The 23,382-nt window shown below is 48.1% G+C and overlaps 1 protein-coding gene across 1 annotated transcript in view; it reads left to right on the forward strand.

Annotated features, from left to right (window-relative positions):
• LOC115329942 (tRNA selenocysteine 1-associated protein 1) overlaps positions 1 to 20,549 on the forward strand; it is a 36,977-nt gene extending 16,428 nt beyond the window's left edge. Inside the window, exons 6-7 of the mRNA XM_029991617.4 lie at positions 2,325 to 2,472; positions 19,904 to 20,549. Coding sequence (XP_029847477.1) covers positions 2,325 to 2,472; positions 19,904 to 19,976 — 221 coding nt within the window. The 3' untranslated portion in view covers positions 19,977 to 20,549. The remainder of the gene's footprint in view (positions 1 to 2,324; positions 2,473 to 19,903) is intronic.
• The last annotated feature ends 2,833 nt before the right edge of the window (positions 20,550 to 23,382 follow it).

Here is a 23,382-nt window from a genome sequence, read left to right on the forward strand (position 1 = left end):
AATCACTATTTTAGCAGGTTTGACATTGATGCATAACTATTCTCCGAACACTCCGTAATGTGTTCATTATCTTTGCAAGCTGTCAAGGCTGCTAAATTGCTTTATTGCATCAATGCTCAGACTTTGGCAAGCAGGGGTTATTGAGAAGTTCAAGAATCCCTGCCTTGCTGGATGGTATACAGGTATATCGAGGTATTTTTGACTATTGTTAGTATCAGTCAAAGCACCGCTTGCTGTAGTTGATGCTGTCTAGCGCCCTCGTTGCTTTCAAGAGCTTGTGTGCCCGTCTCTGAAAATGTGTTCCTCACTTTCGGTCAGTTCTTACTCAATGTCTGTGTTTCGACTACGATAAAGATAAGGTTGGTCGGGACAAAGCGCCAACCTCCGAAAAACCCCGATAAACATTTATACACCGAAAGGTTTTAGGGCCGATCGTGTGCCAACATATTGATTAGACTTAAGCTAGAAGTGAACTCTTACGCAGTTTTTGTATTGAGTTTGTGCGTCGCGTCCTATATACGCCTCAAATGTGTACGCTTTGCATCGTCTGCTTGGGCGCATCTTTGGTTTCTTGCGTCATCGGTCGCCGTAAGGCCACCATTGGCGCAGTACAGATGCCATGCCTGAGAAGGCAGTTCTTTCTAAAGTTTTCAATTTTGAGGAACCCCCATGTGCCTCGAATGACAGCTGAGAAATCTTCCCAATCTTGGCGTTGGTGCCATAAAGTAGTGCCGAAGCCTACAGAACTCGTAAACAATTACAGTTTAGACCGCATATAACGTATGTCGCGGGAGTCGCGAAAATCTGCACTATAAGCGGTACCGCGCTATAACCAAAACATCAATTTTTTAGGCCAAAATACATGCCATGAGACAACTTACCTTTGTAAAACAATTTATTTTTTGTTAGATGAAAAATAAAGCTTAGTTTGAGGAAAGTCTTTATTTCACCAGACTAGTACACTTCTTTCTCAAGTGTGTCGTACATTTTGAGTGACTTTTGCCTGGCGCAGCCTTTTAACGGCGTCGCGGGTTGCGGACGCACGTTGCGAGCGTTCAGGATTGTTAACCCTAATCACTTTTCTCCGGTGATGAATATGCGTGAAAATTCGCATCCTTTATACGGTACGCGCCAGTAATACCTTCAACTTCAGCACAGGTATGAAATGCTCCAAATAAGAAATCCGGGCGATGTTCGAAAACAGAAATGCTTAGAAAGCACCACTGTAGTCGAAGTAAACAAGCACAACGACACGGGCGTTTCTGCCGTTTTGAGAGTGCCGCCATGACATCGCCGCACGAATAGGTGGATTTTCCCTTCTAGTACGTGCTGGGTTATCATAGCGACACACAACGAAAATTCACAGTCAAGGATAGCGCTTTTACGCGGAACGATGAGCTTCCACCATGCCGTCTACGTCGACGATCACAACCAACGCCATGTTTGCGGATAGAAGAAGCCGGCCCGCGACCGGCATGCATTGCGCGCGAACTCTTCTCCTCGACCTGTGATTGGTCTGTCGTTGCGGTTGTTTCCAACGCAGTGGAGGGACACACGCACGTGAACGACACGTGCGTGCGTTGCTATGGCAACTGAACCCTTTCTCTTCGCTTCTCCCCGCTTCTTCGAGCAACCTCCTTGCCCCGCGATTGCCGCTTGCGGCTAGCGCCGTTATCTAGTGTCGCACAGGGAAGTGTGCTCGCTGCGCCGGTTGGTCGGCGCGGTCGGCGGGCTGTTCAAGAAACCGCACTATAACCAATATTTCCCTTCGCGCGCCTGCATTTTAAGCGGTATGTAATTGCATGGAGTTCTATGGGAGGTGAACCGGTGGTTTAAAAAAGCCGCGTTATACCCGGTCCTGCACTATAAGCGGTTACGTTGTAAGTGGTCTATACTGTATACACATACCGGGAAGCGTTTGGGTCGTAGTAACGCATCAACGGGTGTCTCACGTCCGCTTAAACGAAGCATAAATGGAACAAACGCTTCGCTTAGGAGAGAAGTGCTCGAGGAAATTCGGGACGTCCGAGGATACTCCAGGCACGGTTGAAAAGAGAGGTGTCTGCATGGCACTGCCTTGCCACGAACAAAAACGTGGCGAAGGCTCGCTGGCATTTCTCGCGAAGGCCGCGAGACGAGCAACGCGACTGGGACTCGAGGAACTGTCCTTGCTCGTGTGCACGTCTGTAGGGCCACGTGGCGCACGACCTTGCCTACCCTCGTTCGGACCTCTCTGAGAATTTTCGACACCCACGCTCTAGGTTTACGGTGTGAACACTGTGTCCCGACCTGACCGCACTTTCCCTCACCCCCCCCCCCTCCAGTGGTGCTGGACCAGAGCGGGCTGAGCAAGGGCTTCGGCTTCGTGCGCTTCTCGGACGAGTCTGAGTACCAGGAGGCCCTGGTGGACATGCAGCACTCGCTGCTGGTTGGCTCCAAGCCCATTCGCGTCGGGGTGGCCAACCCCCGCAGGTAGGTGAGGCTCGCAGCCCGGCTGCACGACGGGGTTGGGCGGCTGCGACGCGTCTCGGACCGGCGCGTTTGCCGCGTCTTAGAGCGCGGTCTTGATTTCTGTCTGACGACGTCGATGCATCGTGCGGCCGCCTGCTGAGATCATGGCGGCGTCGCAGCAGTGGCGGAGGACGTGGCAGACTGCCGTTTTGCTGCATGTCGCTCGATGGTCAGCGGTAGCCTCGGCAGCCAGAGGTCGGGACGACGGCAATGCTCGCATTCGCCCGTGCTTTTCGCCGCAACTTCTGCTACCAACTGCCAGGATTTTGACGTTTGACAGCGTGATGCTCTGGTGTTTCGACGTCGTTTGTTGCCGCTTCGGGGGCAGTCTTGATGCTCGGGTTGAATAGGTGTCCTTGCCTGGTGTGGTAAACGCACCAGGCAAGGACACCTTCCAGGCATTGTAGCGAAACTGCCGCCGCAGCGGACGTGTTTGGAAGTCGACGGATAGAGCTGTGGAACCACTTTGACAGGGTAGTCCATTCCATGGTGTTCACCCGGCCGGAAGAATCGCGCAAGTCGTCTCTTGATTGGCGGACGTTTGCTATGTGCAGGCGAAACCAAGAAAAGGTGTACGCGAGGGGAGTTCTGAACTTTGGGTGAATTACGACCAATCACAGAGTAATCAGTGATGTGATTGCTGCGCCAATTGCGCCAAACTGCGCCAAGGGGCTAACCCTGCTACATCCTGCTACATTTTGCCAAAATATTAGTAATCTGCGCCAAGACTGCGCCAAAGGACCAATTTTGGTCGCCTTTCAAAACCGAAATTAAACTGAGTACCGTAAATGAGCACGCATGAGCTATGTGGCGCAAGCGGCCGCCCGACACAAAGTACCCTGCATCAATCGTTCATCCGGTCTTGCGTGGTTATTCCCGCCGTCTCTCGTTTGGCGCTCTCGTTGTCTCGCGTCTTTTTTGAAAAAATTCAGCGATAGACGTGTTCGTGTGCAGACGCCCCGAGGCTAGCGTGCCGGGTACCAGCCATGCCGTCATACTTTGAAACGAAATTATGTTTTTGTGCGGCGGGAGTTGCTTTGTGAGCTGAAGCACTCGCTCATGAAAGCAACAGCCGTGGGAAAACTATATTTGGTCCCTGCCTGCCAGTCACCGTGGTCGCGCGACGTCGGGTGTTGCCGTCCGCACGTGGCTGCATATATAGAGCTTTTTTAAAATAAAACTAAGTACCGCCACAAGTTCATCAACATTCCTGTTCTTGTTTAAATCACGTGTTACTACAAAAATCTACCTTTAAGGACTGATGTGTCGAAGTATTGATTGCCTAGGTTTCTCTCTGTGAGCCTTCTTTCGGGATGGACGCTAGTACGTGAAAAATCTGCCGCGAAAGAAATTTGGTGAAGAGAAGTGAGCTAAAGCAAAGCAGGCAATGTCTGCACTCTGAACCCGCACAGCGCACTTGTTTGCCTTGAGTTCAGAAGAACGTTCTGATCCTGGCTCGCGATGTCTTGCATCAATGTGCTCAGGTCCTTTTTTTTTTTTTTTCTCTGTGTTGAGCTTGTATTTCGCCTGATGGCCTGGCAAGCGCTGAACTGTTTTTTGTTGTATGCTGGACAATTACATTTTGCAAACAATTTTGGGAACCAGTTGGCGACGGAGCAGAGTGGCATGGTTTCGATCGAACAGCCCTCTCCCCTCGCGCGACAATTTTGCATTGCATTGCAGTAGGTACGGGTTTAATCAGTTGGAGACTTCTTCCATTTAATATATAACTAGTCTACCTAATACTGTGCTATTTACTACTAAGCTAGTCGTTTTGAAATAAATTTTAATATGTGCAGTTTGGTTCTTATTTAACTATAGTGCGTACATATATATGTATAATTTAACTGAAGCATTGCAAAATGTGTCATGTCAAAGGCATTTCAGTTACATGTTGAAAGACTCCCAGGGGGTCTAACTTGACTATAATTTGTTGATTGCGGCGAGCAAAGTGTTTTTCGTCTGTCCAACACTTAAAGCGATCATTTTTATTTTTTCTAAGAATGTCTGCTCCAAAAGCCACTTTTGCTGCTCCAAAACACTATTTTGGCTGCTCTAAAGGCCACTTTTGCTGCTCCAAAACACTGTTTTGGCTGCTCCGAAAGGTGCTCCAAAACGGCTTAGGCCAATCACATCACTGCTGTATTTTCTTTCACTTTAAGCGTGAGCAAAGTCTACACTATAGGTTCATGCGTTTCCCCGAACGACGCTCGCACCGCCTGAGCGAGCGTGGCTTGCGTGAACGCCAATAGCCCAGAGGTCGCCCTAGTAGTGCAAGCTGCGATCAAAAAGTCCCGGGACTAATTTCTTAGCGTAAAAAGAGAGAGAGAGTGCTAGTGCACATGCAGCAGTCTAAGGCAGGGACCTTCATTTTTCGTCACGCCAAAGGGCGTCATTTTGTCGACATTTGGAGCTGCACTAGACACCTTTTTCTGGCCATGTGGTTACTTCAGCATGGACTGCAAACCAGAGCGAGAGCAAACATCACTTCTTCAAACTCTGCAATGTCGAACAGAGACCTTTGAAATAATTCGGCAGGCTTACTACGGCGAATGAGCAGTTTTTGGTGCCATGTGTTTTGAGTAGGGGTGTGCGAATACTCGAATATACAAATTCGAATCGAATAGAAAGTTCCCGAATAATTCGATTCGCGAATCGAATTCCTAGTATTCGGTCACTCGAATATTCAATATATTCGGCCAAACACAGCTGACCAAAAAACTATTTTTTCTCCCGATGTAAGCGCCGTGATGTTAGTCAGACCATGCGAGAAACAGCTCTTGGTCCTACCAAAAAGAAAAGTAACGAACGCCACAAACTTTATAGCGCGCAGATTTACTCACGATTGTGACACAATCTACCCTTGAATCACAACCGAAACATCCCGTTTGCGCCGCTTCCAGAGAGGAATTGTTGGGAAGCCGGAATTCTGCGCCATGCCTAATTCTTTTCACGAATAAAGACCCTCGTTTCAAATTGAAGCGCCGATGTAAAACGCACTTGCCGCACTCACAGAAATCGGCGACTGCACTATCACAGAAAGATAACCACGTTAACCACGCCGATGACACCAGCCGAGTTGTCGTCGTCGTTCTTTTGGAACCGCAAGCCACAAATTCTGATTCGGAACAAAACGAAACGGAAAAAATAGTGTGTCTAGACTTGAGAGGGTTTCCAACCGCTCGATAGTTGCGTTTGAATTACGAACTCCGAGAAGGTGACGCAAAGACGAAAGCGTCGATCAAGATCGGGCAGGCAGGGCAGGGACGGCAGGCGTCGCCGCCCTTCTGTTTGCTTGCCTTTTTCAACGCGACAACACAACACATCCGCACGCGACCAATCTGCGCTGAAGCCGTCTCCGTGGTTTCAGTTTCGCTTGCTCCTTTTTTTAAATCAAGCCTCTCTAAAACAGAATAGATAGACGGAAAAATGGATGCATAGCGGCAGTTGGACGGTGTCTTGCGCCAAGTAACCACGTTTTTTTTTTTTTTTTCTTACTTCAGATTACATTGTTTAAGCCTGTTTATTCAGATTTAACACCTATCTGCTTATTTATGTGAAATAAAATCCCAGGTGCCCTTTTTCTCCCTTAAGGGGGGACACGGGCGTGAAATCGCAATTTTTTGGCAAAAAACTGATTTTTTAATTTTTTAATATTTCGGTTGAGCAAGTAATAATGCACCATCTCCTAAAGTTTTATAGCTATATCTGCAATATTTACGGAGAAATAAAACATTTTCGACGAGGCGACGGTGCCAAATCGGACGTTTCGCGAACGTGAGAACCCGATGTTCATCATTTTCAAATCGCCAGAGCTCCGCGCCAGTTAGGCCTAGAACGATCGACATACCCTCGCTGTAAAGGGCATTTCTTCGCGGTTCCGAAACGGCAAGTACCTCCGTTCGGGATGAAACGCTACACGGGCAATAACCCCGTAGAAATCCAGCTTTTCACGTGCACAGAAATCTCATTAGCCGCGCTGATTGGGCAGAAAACCGAAACTCGCAAGGGGATAGGCGTACGGCGAGTCACGTGGGTTCGTTTGCCTTGTTTATCGCTGCGCTCGCCACTGCCCGATGCTTGCTCCAGTAGCGAAAGTGCGCCATATTTCTCGCTTGTTTTGCGACCGATGTCAACATGCCGACAACGAAACGGAAATCGACGGACGCATTTGGAGCCCGCTCTCGCTCTGCAAAGCCGCGAGGCAGATCGGGTGGACGCCGCTCGCGCGAAGCTACCCAAGCCGCGCCGTCGTCTGAGGCCTCTTCAGTGCAAAGTGGATCGCCGCCGCCGTCACTTGGCTCGTCGCTTTCCGATCGGTCATCTTCACTGACGGAGCCTAGACCTTTGGCCTCGAAAGAAGAACTTCGGGAAGAAGCAAACGAGCTCACGGCGATCGAGCGAAAAATCGCGCTGCTCACGGAAACGAACCCCGACGATGTCGCAAGAGAGGAGGCAGACGCTGCCGTCACTGTGGATCCTCTAGATGGGTATCGCTTGGTCGATGTGTGTGCGATCAAAAACTTGATATGCAGTCTTCTGTGCCCAACATGCTTCAAAGCAGACCTCAAGCTTGTGGAGCGAAACAAGGGAGTGCGCCTCCGGTTCGTTGTGGTCTGCCCGCGTTGTGGGGACATCGCGGACTCGCCACACTCGTCAACGATCGAGGACTCCAAACAAAACGAGCTTGCTGCACGCATCGTCCTGAGTTCCCGGGATTGTGGTATCGGCCACACAAAACTGACTAACTTTTTCGCGCAGATGAATATCCCGCGACCGATGCACCTCAAGTCATATCAAGAGCTTGCCGTCAAAGTTCATGACGCGTCGATGTTGGCGGCGACGGCCTGTATGAAGCAAGCAGCTCAAGTGGTGCGGACCACTTCCGGCGCAGCCAATAGTGAAGATTTGCTAGATGTTTGCGTCACCTTTGACGGAACATGGCACAAGCGCGGGCATACGTCGCATTTCGGTGTCGGCGTGGTGATCGAGCTTGAGACAGGACTTGTGCTGGACTTCGCTGTAATCAGCAATTACTGCCACGGTTGTTCACTCGGCCCAAAAGAGGACTCTGACGAGTACGAGGCGTGGCATGAAAAACATCAGCTGACATGCCAGAAAAACTTTGGGGGCTCAGCGAACGCCATGGAGGTCCAAGCTGCAATCAAAATCTTCAGTCGCTCCATCGCTCATCACAGCCTGCAGTACACACAAATGCTCTGCGACGGTGACAGCAAGTCATATGCCAGTGTTGCTGCCCTGAACCTTTATGACAGACAGATCGAGAAGGAAGATTGTGTGAATCACGTGGCCAAACGTATGTACTCTGCCCTGGATACCCTAAAGAAGTCAACAAAAGGGCTGGGAGGCAGGGGCAAACTCACCAACGTCGTTATGAAAAGACTTACGAACTACTATGCATGTGCACTCAAGGACAATGCTCCAGACGTCCGGTGTATGCAACGAGGAGTGATGGCAACCCTCATGCACTCATACTCGACCGACGAAGAACCAAGGCATCTAGCATGCCCAAAGGGGCAGCAGTCATGGTGCCACTTCAACCGCCACCTGGCTCTGAAGGCGGCGGGGAAGCCATCTCGGCCAAAGCCTCACCGTCCAGCCTTCTCAAGAGAGGTGGCCAAGCAACTTGTGCCTGTCTACAACCGGCTTGCACACAAGGACCTGCTGCTAAGGTGTTCTAGAATGAAAACGCAAAACGCAAATGAATCCTTCAATGGATTGATTTGGAAGCGCTGTCCGAAAACTGAGTTTGCGTCTCAAAGGACAGTGGAGACTTCAGTTGCATTGGCGGTGCTGGAATTTAACCTGGGGCCCAAGGGCTTCGAGAAGGTTCTCGCAGAGCTGAACATCAAGCCCGGGAGCCACCAAGAGCAGCACTCCTCCGAGGCCGCACGCGCCAAGATCAGCAAGGCACAACTGAATGCACAGCAGTCCTCCAAACAGGCCCAGAAGCGCAGGAAGATGGAGGCCATCACCAAGGCACAGCAGGATCTGGCAGTGGAAGGCACCACCTACGCTCCTGGCGCCTTCTAGTTGCCACCTTCTCCAGCACAATAAAGTGCAGGGGTGTGGAAACTTGAAATTGCTTTTTCTCATTTTCACTTTTTTAACACAAACTTCATTTTAGGAAATCTATCATTTTAATGCACTACCAGATTTGTGCATCATTGAGGATGTTTCTGAACTCGAATTTAATGAGGAATGGGGCTATCTACTTATTTTTTTCTTTAGTTCAAGTCTTTCTGGCAATAAAACAAGTTTTTGGCAAGCCGGAAGTTCAACTAAATGCAAAATAGTTTTAAAATTGAGATTTTTTTATCAAAAAGTCAAGTATTCAATATTAAAAATAGATAGCCCCCTGCTCCATATGTTTCAATTGAGGCCCAAGCTTAGATATGCTAAATATGGTGCACCAATCTGGCATGATAGATTTCCTAAAAGACGGTGGTGACTCTCAACCAGGAGCAGACATTTTTTCGTCTAGCTCCTCAAAAAATTGTCTCATGGAGGTCGAATTTGGTACAATGCAACAAGGCATAGAAGTGAAGACATCCACCAAATTTCATAAAAATCAAGTGACTGGTTAAAAATCTGAATTTTCAAGGTGGTGTCCCCCCTTAAAATGGAAACCAAATATCGCAAAATGCCCCTTTTCCGAGATGTACAAATATTTATAAACAAAGTCGTGGTGGTAGGTTGTGCTTTTAACAAGAAAAAAAGGCATGCGTGAATGTAACTTTGGTTTTTTTGTGACGTTTAGGGTAGATAAATTATATTTGTGCCATAAAATTGGATCTTTAGTGCCCCACATCCAACAACTGTTTTTATTTTTTTAATTATTTTTTTCACCAGAATTTGTTTTACATTTTAGCTTTTGTTCCATACAAGATGCATATTCTGCAACAGGCGCATACTCTGCACATAATAATCTCATTCGCAGCACACTATGAAAAATTCTTACAAATAAAATCACTATTCGATATTCGATTCGATATTCGGCTTTTTTTTCTTGATTCGATTCGGTATTCGATTTGAAAACTACTATTCGGTATTCGCACACCCCTAGTTTTGAGTAACGCCCATGTTTTGAGAATGGCAGAACATCATTGGAAGACGAGAGGTTGGGCGTGCTTCCCCAACTTTTCTTCATCGTGTAGTGATGTTCTGCCATTCTTGAAATGCTCCACTCAATCCAAAAGCACATACGTCCTTTTTGCCTGTCTTTTTTATCATCTTCGGACAATTACCGTGGCTCGAGCATATTAACAAAAGGTGGTGTTTAGGGTAGGCCTGCCATTCGGAGTTTCCAAATGCCATGTGACGGTCCAGAAACTACTTGGTTGGGACTAAAATGAATTAAGATAAATTCGAGAAATACAGTTGAACTGTGATGTTCCAAATTCAAAGGGGATTGTGAAATAGTTCGATGGTACAGTTGAACCTCGATTTTACGAAACCTGATTTTTTGGAATTTCCCGATTTAACGAACAAATTCGGATTTTCCATGCAGCCTATGCGCGAGGTCTCCCTTTCTCGATTTTACGAAGTTCCCAATTTAACGAAATAATTAGCAGGTTCTGGTGACTTCGTTAAATCGAGGCTCAACTGTATATCAGTGACTCGATAAACAAAAATATGTCAAGTTCAGCTCCAGTTGAAATTCCTGCATGCGTCTGTTAATACCAAAGACTGTGGCAAACGGGAGTTTAACAAATAGAGCATTCAAGAGCCACTACATAAGCACGGTGCAAACCAACACATAATTTTCTTTCATGTGCCAGAATACATAAAAGAGACGTCTTCTGGTGCAAGTATACACGGAGCAAAATTTTACGCTTTGGTTGGACGGTCATCCTGAAAACATGATCTCATTCAGAATGCGTGTGAAGGAAGAAGAGCATACGCAATGTGGCGGAGGCTGGCGGAGGTATTTCAGCCATGGGTGTAGTGCCGCCGCTGCAAGTGCCTCCGCTGTCGAGAAAATAGCGCTTTGTCTGCTCCGCGGCATCGGCAACGTCAAACGGTTCCTGGTGCAAAGCTTGGCTCCGATGGAGCAAAATGACATGGTCACTTGGCGGCAAAAGTACCTCCACTACTTCTAACAAAACAAAGAGGGACGAAACAATTTCTACTCCGTGTCGTCGAAACGAAAAGGGGGACGGCAGGCACGATTGCAACTTTGTTCCACGAAGCGTCGGCGAGCGACAATGGTAGGACAAGGCAATCATTGCTTGCCTAATCTACCCCCCAACTGATTGCAAACTGCGATGCTTGGCACGGACACCACATTTCACAGACGAATAGATACTTTGAAGGCGTCGTTTCAGTAGGCATAGTGGTTGAGGTCCGGTGAGGCAGCGAGGTAGTGGCGTCGCTCAAGCACGTGGCGAGCGCAGCATTTGCACGCTGCCCCGTAGATACTACGGGAAGGAAGCTGAGGCCTCATTCATGCAGAAGTTTTTTCTCCCGTCTTGGCGGCAGCGACAAGCAGCGTTCCTGCCGGGGAGTGGGTTTTTGGACCAATTAGGACCCGAATTACGCCGCGGGACGCGAAGTGTACCGAAAGATCATGTTCTACGTCCTCTGGTGCTGACAGTAGACTGGGGACGCCGAAGTCCTGCCCCAACGGGGGAAGACCATTCCCACAATAGGAAACATTTGCTCAATCTGGCGGATTCTCAAAAGTTAGGCAACCATGAGCACGACCGCGGGAGGGAGGATTGACCATACCAGACCGTAACCTGCCCCAAAAACGAAGCCAATGAAGCTCTTTTTGGGAAGGCTTTTGAACAACGGGCATACAGAATTTGGATTTACTGTTGAGTTGCTGCTCGAAATGGTGAGACCACGTCAGTTCCTTTACGATAGACACAAATCCACTTTGGAGAAGAACAGTCAAAGAAAGAAAATATGATAATCAATCATTGGGGAAGAAATGTGGCGTAAGGAGCGATTGATGTGAAATGTGCTTGCAGGGGTCTTGTCGTTTCTGTTTTGAAAAGTAGAGACAAATGAAATGTTTTCAAATCGGCAAGATCGTTATCGCCGACCCAAACGCAATCTGAAAGAGACAAAACAGTTCTGGCGGCACCCATTGACGCCGATCGTCCGCTGCAGTTGATGATCGGTGCCGCCACAAAGTAGTCCCAAAGAGGGGGTTACAAGATTGGTGGTAGAGATTGAAGGAAGTGTGAAATTGTGCACGAAATTAATGTGCTATACCGGTTATACAGTGTTTGGGGATACAAAAGTTTAACGCAGAATTTGAAAGAGAGGTGCAGAGGGGTTGCTAGGCTAGGTGGTGCAAGCTACCGCCAAATATAGAGGGCACAGCCGCCACCATCCACCCATCCACGCAGCCACTGCCGGCAGCTCTGTTACCGCTGCTTCGAACACTCCACCGTCCCAATTTCGGCAGGGTGCCTACGGCGCATGCGCCAAAACGGGGCGAGGAGCCGGCTGTGTGAATGAGACCTTACACCACCACGAGTTCGCGACGCAACTTGACGACAAAAGAGGTGGCACCAGAAACCTTCCTCCAGCCTCGGCGGGCACTTGTCTACGCGCCGGGCTTGACTAAGCGCAGAGACGTTGAAGAGTCGGCGGCAGAACAACGGGCGAATTCTCACTGACAGAATGTGTAGAGCAAAAGCAAAGAAAAATAATGTGTGCAAAGGGCTGAAGCACACGCAATCAGAAAAATATTAGAGCGAAGAGTGGAGCTGTAGCCTGATGGGAGCCTGGAGGATTGCAGCAGAAAAGAGCATCGACGCTGCCATCTATCACACTCGACATCAAGCAGTTGCCTTCGCTGCGTGTTCCAAAGCCAAGGAAATGCCGTTTTACCGTGCAGTTTCAGTTTCTAGTTTCGTAAGAACCAAATGAGGATGCCTCCTCTGCTTCGATTTTAGTGCTCTTACGACGGCAGCACGCTGCCAGACATTCAAGACTCAATAAATCTGAAAAAACCTCTTTTTCTGCGTAGCTTTTTTCCTGGAATGCTTCGTTAAATCGGGTTTGGCGGTCAAGCTTGTTTCGTTATTTCGAGTTTGCTAAAGCATTAAGAGTATATGTAACTGCGGGGGAATTTCCAATTTGTTCGGGAAATTGGTGATATCAGGTTTCGTAAAATCAAGTTTCAACTGTACCAACTCAAGTTTGTGACGAGAGAGACGTGACCCGACACAGAAAAATCGCTGAAAAGCTGGCAGCAATGCACCCAACCGAAACTGCGCTTGGTGTTGGAGACTGCGTTTGTTTGTCAAGCATGCAAAGGGAGCACATGGTCATGGGCGAGAAGGAAGCATGCTGTGTTATTGGTCACTCCCTCAATACGGGTGCCTATGTCACAATATGGCCACCTTGAAAAGTTGAAATATTTGAACTCTAAATATTGTTATTTTTTGCGGGCTCAATATTTTGCGATTTAGGTCAAAGCTGAAGTTTTGTAATAATTTGCGGGTTCTAATTTTTGCGACGCGGTGGGACCTCAATATAAATTCCAATGTGTTTACATTTTACCGGAATTGTTCGCGAGACCTATTTTTTGCGAATTGAAGGCAATTCACAAAAATTAAGTCTCTTACAGTACTTGAACTGGAACACGTAAAAAGTGAGCTGTGATGTCAGCACCAGAGGTGGCTGCCCCCCACGTTCCTGAGACATCTAATACCCAGGGCCCCCTTTTCCCCCTGCTGCTACGCCACTGCTCGGAAGTGTCTGCTTTCGGAAGAGACCATTCCTTCCAGGTCATTCAAGTAGTTATTGTGAGATGTTGGAAGCTCCGCCTTTAGAAAGTTCCTTTTTGTCCTTTCTGCGAGCACTGGAATCGGTCCGTAACACTTGACAAATTTAAACCCCTCGTTGGACTTCATTAACAAGTTAGTCGGAATGACGTCGAAAGGTTTCTTCTTGAAGGCTTTTCATCCCATAATGTTTCCTCGACGTGGTTGGTCGTGGTCTCCTTTGTTCTCTGCTTCTTTCTTTTCTAACTCCTCGAAAGTCTCGAAGGTAGACCTGACAAGCTCTGTCGGGCTCTCCTATTGTTCTACAGCTCGTTGCATTTAAGCGCTAGTAAAAATCTAAAAAACACTACCCTTTCGGGTGTTTCAAGTTCCAGTTGTGGACGCAAACGTGTGGCTTTAGAAGGCGCACCTGCCTTCTCATTTTTACTACTTTCGAAAGTCGTCGAGGCAGCGAGGATTTTCCTCAACGAATGAGCAGCTTCACTATGGGCTGGCACTGACCACCATCTTTTAACGAAAGTGCTCAACTGCAATTTTAGCATATCCCTTTTGTGGGTTGATGCCAGAGAGATGATAAAGAGACAATGAAGAAGATAAAAATGTAAGGTTTCTTCATTAGACCTTTGTGTGGGCCCCGATTCTGCTAAGTTTAGGAACAGGCTGACTTGCTGAGCATAATACACCGGTGGATTGAGCTTTCTGGTTCGCGGTTGCATGCCTCTCTACACACCAGAGAAAGTTGGTGGTATTGCCCGACGACCGAGACCATGCTTCGTTTGACACCGAGTCTGACCGCAGCTGATGCGACGGAGCCAGTCCAGCAATGCCAAAAAAGCGTCGTCATGGTGCTTAGCATCTGTGCATTTGCTATTAACGAGTCCACCGATCGTGCACAGCGAATGTTCCGGGATCCTGCACTTTTTCTGCACAATTGGTTTTTTCATCGGCTCGACTGAGTCGCGACGTGGGCTGTAGTTGTACTTAGTGCGACGGAAAGTGTGGAAGGTAGTCCTCACCGACGTTACTAGATCAAAGTCGGTTAACAAATTTCCTGGACGTCTGGCAAGTTTCCGTTGCACGTCCGCTCGGCGGTGCTTGCTTGCCATCGGCCCATCCTGGGGACAGGTGTAGCGGAACCGGTAGAACTTTGGACGTCCGCTGCCCAAGGTGGAAGGCGATTCTACTGTGGTTTTTATGGTTAGCGTCGTCTGCGCATTAGGGGTGTCGGTCAAAAACAGTCCTCCGTTGCCCCTGGGGGTAGTTGCCGCTGCAGGAGCTAGGAATGCCTCTGCCTAATGAATGGAAAAAGATTATGGAAGATTGTGCTCCTACACAGATTGCGGTCCCATTATCACAGCTGCAGACACGTAGCCTTCTCTACCTTAGCATTTCGTGATGTTTGACATTCTCAGTTGTCAGTGGTCTGTTGGGATGGTCTAATTGAAAATGAGTAGCAAAAATAGCTATTCATAGGTAGAGGACTTCTGGAAATGTCAGAAATTAGAAGGAACAGTTTTGCGAAGGCTCGATGGCAGCCTAATTTTTCGCAAAGCAAGGAATGCATAGAAAGATTTTGTTTTATTTTTTGGCGTTGAGCCAAATGCCAATATCGCCTTTGATACTAGGGGGTTTGTAATGGAAGGCATGACATGTGATTGTACTAGTGGATTACGGCATTTCTAAGCCAATAATTATCACCGCAGCAATCAGATTGCACAGCCTACTGCCACTAAGCATGCAGTCACCTTATGTCCATTGATCAGTTCCCGGTACAGGTTAGTGGGGCTGGTTAAACATCAGTCGGCCTCGGACAGCCTAAGTCAAAGGGGTCATGAAACGCTTTTCCAACGTTTTCCTGTTTAGTTTTCCTCCTCAACTCGTAAATCGCACATTCCACTAAACAGTTCAAGAAGGCGAAAAGAGGGGAGACCCCTCTTGCTCGGAATCTGGTTTTTGTACCCGGACAGAGCCATTGTCCCCCTAGAAGATTGGCCCGTCGCTCAAAATTCAGAAAAAAGTTGCTCTCCCCAACCCGTTCACCCGGCAGCTGACAGTGCTGTGGAAGCAACGTGCTCGTTGGGCCAGCCACACTTGCAGTGATGTGATTGCTGCGCCAATTGCGCCAAACTGCGCCAAGGGGCTAACCCTGCTACATCCTGCTACATTTTGCCAAAATATGAGTAATCTGCGCCATGCCTGCGCCAAAAAGACAATTTCGGTCGCCTTTAAAAACCAAAACTAAGCTGAGTACCGTAATTGAGCATGTATGTGTTATGTGGCGTAAGCGGCCGCCTGACACAAAGTACCCTCCATCAATCGTCCATTTGGTCTTGCATGGTTTTCCCACCGTCTCGCGTTTTGTGCTGTACTTGTATCGTGGGTCTCGTCTCGCGTCTTTTTTTTATATATTCAACAATAGACGCGGGTGTGTGCGGACGCTAGCGTGCCGGGTACCAGACATTCCGTCATGCTGTGAAAAGAAACCACGTTTTCGCGTGGCGGGAGTTACTTTGTGAGCTGAAGCACTCGCTCCTGAAAGCAACGGCTGCGGGAAAACTATATTTCGTTCCTGCCTTCCAGCCACTGTGGTAGCGCGAGGTCGGGTGTTGCTGTCCCCACGTCGCTGCCAATAAGTGGCGCCGCATGTTCACCAACATTCCTGTTCTTGTTTAGATCATACGCTACTACAAAACTCTCTCTTTAACTCAAAGACTGCTGCGTCGAAGGATTGACTACCTAGGTTTCTCTCGGTGGGCTTTGTGGCTTTGTTTCGAGAGGAACCCCAGCATGTGAAAAATCTGCCGCGAAAGAAAGTCGCTGAAGAGAAGTGAGCAAAAGCAAAGAAGGCAATCTATTTACGCTGAACCCGCACAACGCACTTGTTTGTCTCGAGTTCAGTCGTTGCACAAAGCGCTCCAAGAACTTTTTGACCCTGGCTCGCGATGTCTTGCATTGAAGAGCTCAGTTTCTTTTTTTTTATTGTGTGTTTAGCTTGTACCGTGTTTGCCGGCCTGGACAGCATGCGCGGCTAGACTGTTTTTTGTCGTATGCTCGACAATTACATTTTCCATACAATTTTGGGAGTCACTTAGCGACGAAGCACAGTGGCATGGTTTCGGTTTCGATCGAACAGCCGTTGTCTCCGCCCGCGCTACGAAGCACGCACAACTGCACGCCTGCCGAAGTTGCCCTCACGTTCATGCGAACATGATTGCACACAGAGGCACCAGCCGGGACGCTTGCAATCCATTGTTTCACGTTTGCTAACTTTTGACGAAAATCTGGCATGTCAGGAACCAGTAAAACGGTGGCAAGCGGTTTTGCGGAGTTGCTCGGCAATGCCTACCGGACTGTACACTTGTGGGATGCCTTAGCAGTAAAAACACAAGCAGGGAGCTCTGTCGCAACACAAGCAGCGAGTTCTGTCGCAATACGTCACATCACAACACTACATAACACAAAGAACCCTTCATTTGTACAGCACTTAAAACTAATATTTTATTTTGTTTTTCTAAGAATATCTGCTCCAAAAGCCACTTTTGCTGCTCAAAAACACTGTCTTGGTTGCTCCAAAAGCCACATTTGCTGCTCCAAGACACTTTTTTGATTGCTCCGAAAGGTGCTCCAAAATGGCCTAGGCTAATCACATCACTGCACTTGCCACGTGATCACGCTCCTTCGCACATACCCACGCGCAGAGAATGAGGTCAGGTGATGAAAGGGAGGCGGCTGATTGGTCCGGCAAGCGCGTAGCTTCCACCACAATATGGGCTTGGGGGTGAAGGGAATAAGTGAAGTCCGGTTTCGTGTGACGTGCGTTTGGACCCGATGTCGCGTTTTTGGGACCGCGGATGTATCACAGTGAAAAGGCAGAGAGCTTGCGAAGGGGAGGAGGTACAAAATAGCCTGCTGAGTTTTAAAATTTTCGCACTGAAAGTCAGGCTTTTGACTTTCTGCCTTTTTTCTTTTCACCCACTGAACGATGTGTTATTAGTAAAATCCCAATCTAAAATGTTTTATCCCAACCCAAAATTTGTTTCATGGGCCCTTTAAACGGGTACGGAAACAAAAATTGAAATATTCAGATTTCGCTCGGAAATGAGTCAAGCATGACGGATAATAACCGTAAATGATAATCGCGCGTTTGTATTTTGAATGATTGGCCATATTTTTCGTTCCAAACGGTGCACTCGAGCAAGCGCTCGAAGAGAAGCGAACGGAGAGCGCGATGCGTCATGGGATATCCGGCGCAAACAAAAACAGAAAGAAAAGATTTCCCGCGTTCGTGGAGTAGCAAGGCAGGCGTGGTTATGAGCTTTGCCCTTGGCGGCGTTGTCAGCGTTGTGATGGTGTCAATAGCGTCAGTGCGTTACAACCGAGCCGCTCGAAGTGCCCGTGGGGTGACGAGCGTGTGGCTGGCCCAAGGAGCACGTAGCTTCCACAACACTCAGCTTAGGGCTGAACGAGGTGGGGAAAGCAACTTTTGTTCGAGTTTTGAGCGACGTGCTAATCTTCTAGGGGGAAAATGGCTATGTCCGGTTGCACGAACGAGGGTCCGAGAAAGAGGGGAGTCCTTCCTTTCCGTCTTCTTGAACCGTTTAGTACAATGCGCGACTTGTGAGTTGAGGAGGAAAGCTAAGAAGGAAAATGTTGAAAAACCAAAGAGCGGCGCTGCTCCGAAGGAAACTGCTATGTCACGACTACGTAGCAGTTTCCAGAACGTTGCTAGATTACCTCCCAAATAGGCTCCGCATGCATCCACCAGGTGCACATTGAAGATTGTTTATTTAGCTTTAAAATTAGTTTTCTTGTGCTTTTCAATGGAAGACTGGTGTTTTTGAGGTTAGGGTGCAACATGCAACACATTAAAGCCAGAAAATGAGCGCTGAAATTTCGTTTCCCTACCCCTTTTAGGTGCCTGGATTTCCCGACCAAAGTGTGTACTGCAATTGGTCCCTCGATTTCCTCCCGATGAGGTTGTGGTGCAGTGCAATTGCCTGGCAAGTTCCTTGCAGTGTACAGCGGTGGCGGAAGGCCGGTGTGCTTAGTCTCCGATTTCACCCATGGATCCGAAGTAGTCCCGAAGCGGCAACAAATGACATTGCAGAAGCCGGAGTGTCACGCTGTCGGATGTCGCAACCCCGACGGTTGGTCGTAGAAGCGCCGGCAAAAAGCACGAGCAAAGGCGATCGTCGCCGTTGTTGCAACGTCTGCAGCAGAAGAGGCGTCTTCCTGCCTTACGCACCAGTGCTGCTGGGACACCACCATGATTGTAACCGGCAACAGCTCGGCACTTGTATGAACCGAGAGGGCACTTTTTGGACGCCGCGAGCAGACCAGTTGGAAACTTGTTCCAGGCACCGTACCGGAACATCTGCGACCAGCGATCAGAATCTCAACGTCCGACTGCGTGACACGTGGGCTCTCGTGACATTAATTTTGGGCCGCTTCGGCACCACATTTGCTGCATGGTCGGTGCAGGACGCCAAATGCACCGGCCGAAGGCTCGTTCCACACACCCTAGAAGTTAATCCTTCGTGATTTACCAGAGCGTACTACCGTATTATCCCGAGAATTAGCCGACATACAATCGACAGCAAAGCGGATGAAGGGGAGGGTTAACTTTCAATGTGTCATTAGAAAAAGTTTGTTTTAGATTTGGTGACCCTCGAAACTTGCAATTGCAGGAAGGGGCAATGAACTAGAAGGCTGTCCTTCCCTGTCAGCACTGCAGTTAAAGGGCAACTCCGCTAGATTCCGAAGATTTCGCGATAATGAGTGATTTCGATTTAAAAAGCCCTAGTAAAAGACACTACGTCGTTTGCTTTGCAAAAAATGGGATGTGTATTTTTAAATCTAATTCTAAACACGAGCAGAAATTGAAACCGAAACTTCGGCTTCGGCCGGCAACATTGGCCTCGGGCCGCCAAGAAATGGCCATCACGTGGTACGAGATGTCACGTGATCCTCGGCCCAACGACGGGCGGGATTGGGGCGGGCGTGTAGCAGGTGTGTAGCAGGTGCGGGTGTCGTTTGCACCGCACTCTTCGCCGCGTTTTGGTGTCTACGGCATTCGACGACGTCTGCAGAACTGCGGCATAAGTCTGCGCACGTGGTGTCCGTAGTGTGGACGAAACTCCGAGAGACCATAATCACAAACGGTGAGACTACGACGGTGGTTGCGACGCGGAAGACGGCGGTAACGTTGCTGACGTCATGCGCCACGCTCGCCCGGAGAAGTAAAAACAAGCAAAAGGGGGCCATGATGATGATGTTTTGCTCAATGTTGGCTCCGCCCATGCCGTAGCCTTGAATGCGTTGTTGGCTGCGCCTGAATTCGCCCGTGTGGTCTTCCTAAGTGATACTGAAGAGGACTGCATTGTTTTTTAAAAACCAAAAATGATGCAAAGTTGCCTTTTAAGTAACGCTGTTTTTGTTGAGGTCCCCATTGGCCAGGGCTCTGCAATTACTAGAAGTGGGCTATCTTTCGGAGTTTCAGAGAAAATAGCGTAATAGCGAAGATAGGTGTTGCATCTTGGAATATTACAATAGGCACGGGGCATTTTTATTCTGGGACGCGCTCCCGTCGTCTGCCTGTTGCACAGCCAAATATGTTCTCGTTGCAGAGTTGCGGACGGACGTGTGGGTGGCGACGGGCAGCGCGTGTTCTACCGCAACCCCTCTGCCGACTACTACTAGCATCATCGAGATCTGCTGCCTGGCAACGCGGAAGAAAGTCGTCGTTCAGCCCTCGGAGGAATTTTATTTTATCCAACACACACACACTACCCTCTCGTTTGATTTCTCTTCTTTTTTTTCGAGTTTTAGTATTTGTCAACAACGGAAGGAGGGACCCCCTGCTGCGAGGGGGGCAAAAGCCTCTCTAGCCCCTTCTTTTTAATTGTACATAGGTCACTCGGTCTAAGCTCTACTACAATCGTCGCATAGGCAGACTTTCTCCATTGTGTTCTCTGGCGCACGTCGGGGGGGATTCTCGGAGAGCTTTTGTTGTTTTCCAGTGTCACAGCGGTATTCTTGCAAGAATGTTTGTGTTCTTCTTGTCTGAGTTTTGTCAGCCGTTGGATGTATCGATAGGAAACTCTTAATGCCACTAGGAATCGTCTTGTACAGTGGGTTTTTTGATGGCTGTCTTATTCCGTGCACTCGCGTCGTCTGGCTCATGTCTCAAGCAGAAAGGTGCTTTGTCGAAATCGCCATTTGTTAGGAAGAACTTTTTCGTAACAACTCAATAAACTTGGAATTTCTACGTCATCGACGTCTCCTTGTCTGGCGGAGTGCTTGCTGAAATGGAGCTACCCCACGCACGTGGCTACATCTTGGCATTTGGCGTAATCTTGGGTTTCGGATGAATGTTTTAACTTGGGAAGGTGGGGTGACCTAAGCCTGCGCAGGTCCGTGGTCCGTGATTCATGCGATGGTTTATTCTAAACATTTCACCGCTGGAGACCTCTAACCAACGATGCATGACAACCAAGGTAAGTGGAAAAATAACTGTACATAAGTGTCACGAGTGGCCCAAAGTATGATACGCATAAAGCACGCGCGTTGATACTCGCTGCTGGACAGTGTGATCGTCCTTAGTAGGGTCTCGCTACAGTTTTTTTGGAGAGGATATCTGAAGGCAACAAACTTCTTACTGCATGAGAATCTGACTTTTGAAACTTAGAATTGTAACTCCTACAAGCAACCACCCAGTAAAACAAAGTAAAGGAGGCATCGACTGCAGCGGAAGTGACTTGCTCAGTGCCTGCGTGTGCGTCGGACGCATCTGATGAATTTTCTTGAAGTTCGGTCGGAAGTATGTGGTAAATAGGACTGATGGCAAGAGTGCACGAAAGTTCATCAATCGTGGCACCGTTTGACAGTTTCAGATCCACAGTGTGGGGATCCTTGCTGAGAGCCGATGACTTGCAGTACGTAACTCCGCACGTGTACGCTCGCCGGCGTGGTCGTTGGGGCCACAGCGCTGCACTCAATAATGTGCCCGGCATTCACAAGTTGTTTGCTTTCAACAAAACGCCGCTTTCCGTCGGCAATGTACTCCGTAATACAGTGATGGAAGTGCTAGGCCACCGATCTCTATGACAATTGCTGGATCGCGCTTCCCCGCTTCGAGCCATTGGGGGAATTGAAGCTCCCGGTTGGCCATCTTACGGGTTCCGCGGAAGCGTTGTCAAAACGGCGGTTGTCTCTGTTGTCACGTGACCTACACACGGTAACCATGGTAACTGTCTAGGCTTGACAGCGCTAGAGCATATCCCGACGGTGGCTTCATTAGGGAGTTTTAGAATAGCGCACGCTAAAGCTTTGCGCACGCAAAGAATAGCGTCGTCGCCACTGCGCATGCTCCGAACGCAAACCAGGTTTTGCGCTTTGCGTGCGCAATTTTAGCGCGCGCTATTTCTCGGAAATAGCGTGCGTACGCAAAGATTCTTTGCGCTTCTCCAAGGAGGATTCGTGATGAGAAGTTGGCTAAAGCCAAGACGAGCACAGTTAAAAAAAATGGCGGCTTCCAGGATTATGTCGGCAGCTGTTTTGGCGGCGTCGTGAGTTCGACGTCGGCGGCATCCTCGCGACTGCAATTTTCAATCCGGGACGACATTGTACTCTGTTTGGCAGCGATCACCGGCAACTTGATGCTTGCGACGCGCGAACATTTCACGGCGAACGAACGATGTGCGAAGGTCAGTACACGAGACCTCTCTTGCCGAGGCGACGCAAGCGGACACGACCGGTCAACCGCTCGCGTCGCGTTCTCATGTTTAAACAAATTAAAATGCCACTCTGGACCAAAAAACTCGTTTTTTTTTCTAAAGTTACACCATTTCGTGTGTGAAATAAAAAATTTTACTGTATCTTGGTGGCGTCGCAAGCGCGAGATGCTTGGGCTTTTGCGTCGCGGCGGAGAAACGCTATTCTAACTCTCCTGCGTCGCGTGCGCTAATACAAGCGCTAAATTTAGCGCTAGCGTGCGCTAAAATTGCGTACGTTATTCTAAAACTCCCTATTCTCGGTGCGGTGAAGCGCGATCCAGCAATTGTCATAGAGATCAGTGTGCTACGCCATTTGCGCCAAATTGCGCAATGAAGGGAATCCTGCTACGTGCTAGGTCTTGTGCCAAAAAGCCATTTTTGCTAAGAATAGCGTCACACCAGCGCCGAGATAGGCTTAAAACACACGCAATATATATATATATATATATATATATATATATATATATATATATATACACACACACAGGGTGTCACAAAAGAAAATTTACACGGTCTTTTTTACCGCAAAAATAAACTAGGCATCGCCGAACGCTCATTCTCCGCCCAAAGGTGGTGCTAGAGGTCACAACCAGATGCCAAAGTTTCAGCCCGATCCGATAAGTTAATCAAAAGTTATAAGTGATTTTCTGAAAATTTCAATGAGAAAATGGCGGCCGACAGTTTTCAAACACATGGGGCTCTATGCACCAGAAACCGAAAACGGGCAAAAATGGGCTCCATTTTCCCATTGAAATTTTCAGAAAATTACTTATAACTTTTGATTAAGTTATTGGATCGGGCTGAAACTTTGGCATCTGGTTGTGACCTCTAGCGCTACCTTTGGGCGGAGAATGAGCGTTCGGCGATGCCTAGTTTATTTTTGCGGTAAAAAAGACCGTGTAAACTTTCTTTTGTGACACCCTGTATATATGGGCGGTTTCATTTGGATTCAGGCAACGAGGTACAATCATATTTTTTATTTTGCCTCAAATTTTTATATTTCGTGGCGCAAGTTCCAAAAAGAACGTTCCTTTTTATTTTAATGTCTTAACATGTTTAGTTTCCGAGAAAAAAAAAAAAAAATCTCAAAGAAGCAGGAAAGAACGACGAGGTTTTGACGATTGTCGTGTGTGACGTTTTTGAACCACTCTCAATCTCAAAGTATTCAGAAGAGAGCGTCTATACCTTTTAGTGTGATATTTATGAAAGTCGGTAAAGCGACATTCCAACTACTATTTATTATTCGTCTGTAGTCTTTGTAAAAATTCCCAAACATGCCTCCGCAAACAACTGTGACCTAGATTGCGGATTTTTTTGTTGAATGAACTATG

This window comes from Ixodes scapularis, unplaced genomic scaffold, assembly GCF_016920785.2.
Source record: "Ixodes scapularis isolate PalLabHiFi unplaced genomic scaffold, ASM1692078v2 PGA_scaffold8__174_contigs__length_109621045, whole genome shotgun sequence".
In the NCBI taxonomy this organism is placed as follows: Eukaryota; Metazoa; Arthropoda; class Arachnida; order Ixodida; family Ixodidae; genus Ixodes; species Ixodes scapularis.